A 2,468-nucleotide genomic window follows, 5' to 3' on the forward strand; every position below is an offset into this window, starting at 1 on the left:
GGAAGTGGCGCTGTGGCTCAAGTGGTAGAGCGCTAGCCTTGAGCTGAAGAGCTGAGGGACAGCGCCCAGGCCCAGAGTTCAGGCCCCACGACCAGACCCAAAAATTAAAAAAGAAAAAAAAACCCAGATAATATAGGTGTTTATGGAAAGAAATCTACGTGGCTGCGTACCTGCATCTAGATGCTGAAAGTGGTATTCCAGAATTCACAGCGAGCATAACATCGAAGCTGGCCCTGGGTCTTGGTGAGGCCGCGTGTGGGGCCGTCCGAGATGGCTTGGCCTCGTTCTCCTCTTCCGGTGGGGCCGGCGCTTGGCTTGCACCTGTCCCGCAGCAGGGCTGCTCTGTGCGTCTCTAGCGCTTTAAGAGGAACACAGGCAATGGCGCCGGGACTTGGGTGCTGCACGTTTTCTCTGCGGAGGTGAAGTCCTTAGCCCAGAGGAGATGGCGGCCACCCAAAGCGGAGTGGGGCGGTGCTGCTGTCCTCACCTGCTCCCCTTGGATATCTTCACTCCCAAAGCGCTGGCCCACGCGGGGCAGCCCAGGAGTGAGGTCGAGGAGAGGGCTTCCCCGGCCCAGCTCTGAGCCGAGCGTCTCCTTCCTCTGTCTAGAAAGTAATGAAGCGGCTCATCAAAAGATACGTGCTGCAGGCGCAGGTGGACAAGGAGAGTGACGAAGTGAATGAAGGTGAGGGGTCGGGAGGGGTGGATGAAGGTGAGGGGTCGGGAGGGGTGGATGAAGGTGAGGGGTCGGGAGGGGTGGATGAAGGTGGGGGTCGGGAGGGGTGGATGAAGGTGAGGGGTCGGGAGGGGTGGCTGGGCAGGGCGGCGGCTGATCCGAGCTGGGGTTACAGCCCTCCCCTGGCCTCTCCAGCTGCGTCCTGGGGCAGCGTCAGAGCTCACTGTGGTCTGTCCACTCTCCCAAGATAACCAGGGCAGTGGCCACACACCCCCCTGGAGAGCCGCTGACCCTCTCCGCCCTTGCTTCCCCCAGGGGAACTGAAGGAAATCAAGCAGGACATCTCCAGCCTCCGCTACGAGCTCCTTGAAGAAAAGTCCCAGAACACAGAGGACCTGGCAGAACTCATAAGGAAACTCGGGGAGAAATTATCCTTGGAACCACATCAAGAGGAAAGCAGCAAAAGATAATCCAGATCCTTCCTTAGAAATCCGTATTTGTCCACTTGAAGCCATATTGTTTTCTGATATATTTTTGTTAAGTGCCAATGATAGAAAAAGTGAGATATAGCCTGGGTCCGCAGTCCGCGGGATCACGGTCTGCGGGATCGTGGTGTTGTAGCTTTGCTGATTGCTTCATCATTGAGGTAAAGATTGCAGATCATAAAAGAAGTTTTTTTGTCTAGTGGTTTGGTGCTTGTTTTTTTAAGACTGCTTTCTTGGGGGTAACTGCCGGCTTGAGAATGGGTCTCAGGTGACTAGAGAACCTGATCTTGGTGACCCCAGCTTTGAAGGGGGGGAGGGGGAGGGCAGTTGTCTTATCTTTAAATAATGCGGTGCGATGTCACCTGTCTCCATCCTCAAAGAAACGGGCAGACAGAACGGCTTACGTTTTCTTACTCATCTCTTTGATGGCACTGTACTTCATGTGAAAAACTATTTTCCCCACTGACCCTTGCAAACACAGATGGTCTGATTGTGTGTGTGGGCGCATATATGTACACAGAATGCTTTTCCTGTATCTTTTGTAGCTACTGTGAATACTCAAAAGCTCTGTTATAGTTTTTTATCGTTACTCAAAAATTATTGTCTGAATAAGAACCTTTAGAGACGTGTCAACGGCCCCTCTCTGGGATTATCAGGGAGAATTGAAAGGCTGTATTTTGAGCACTTTTTGAGGGCACCCATAGATTCTCATACCTGGCTGTTGAGGGGTGAGAATTTGCACACGCGCCCGGGCTCCTTTGGGTTGGTTTACTCCGCTCCCCAATGTGTAGGAGAAGAGTTGGCTTTTGTGGGCGTTCTCCAAGGGATTGTTGCAGCAGCCTAACTGAGAAGGCTCAACCTCTCACCAGAGGACGCTGGGCATTCGAGAGATGGGGCTTTAGACTCCGTGAAGGAGGGTTCAGGGCAAGTCTCTTATTTTGTGTTAAAGATGAAACAGGAACTGAAAACCTTTTTAGCCCCTGATAAAATCTATGTTGTCACTTTGCATGTGTGGCTGTGGCTCATTGAGAAGTTAGCCAGGCAAGAAAGTCCATTGCCATGTGTCCCGTGACAGTCTTGGCACCCACTGTTGGGAAAACCCAGCCGCATACCAAATGCAATGCCCAGCCAGGCTGCTGCCTGCCAAGACGATGTGGGCATGCACACGTTGCCCACGACAACCCCAGGAAACACGCCCTGGTTTTCCAGACGGACCGGCTGGACTCGAAGCGTGGCACCTCTGGAATTCGCCACAGCAATGAGCAAGGCAACAGCATCATGGAAGGCACCTGCTGGCCAGTGCTTGT

General features: G+C 53.2%; 1 protein-coding gene across 1 annotated transcript in view; it reads left to right on the top strand.

The window, feature by feature from the left end:
- Window positions 1–1,236, top strand: part of Trpc6 (transient receptor potential cation channel, subfamily C, member 6) — a gene marked incomplete at its 5' end in the record, with an annotated part of 23,669 nt that extends 22,433 nt beyond the window's left edge. Inside the window, 2 exons of the mRNA XM_013009533.1 lie at window positions 610–685; window positions 992–1,236. Of these exons, the coding sequence (XP_012864987.1) occupies window positions 610–685; window positions 992–1,146 (231 nt within the window). The remainder of the gene's footprint in view (window positions 1–609; window positions 686–991) is intronic.
- Window positions 1,237–2,468: the final 1,232 nt, after the last annotated feature.

The sequence above is a fragment of the Dipodomys ordii genome, unplaced genomic scaffold (genome assembly GCF_000151885.1).
Source record: "Dipodomys ordii isolate 6190 unplaced genomic scaffold, Dord_2.0 Scaffold10, whole genome shotgun sequence".
NCBI classification, from domain to species: Eukaryota; Metazoa; Chordata; class Mammalia; order Rodentia; family Heteromyidae; genus Dipodomys; species Dipodomys ordii.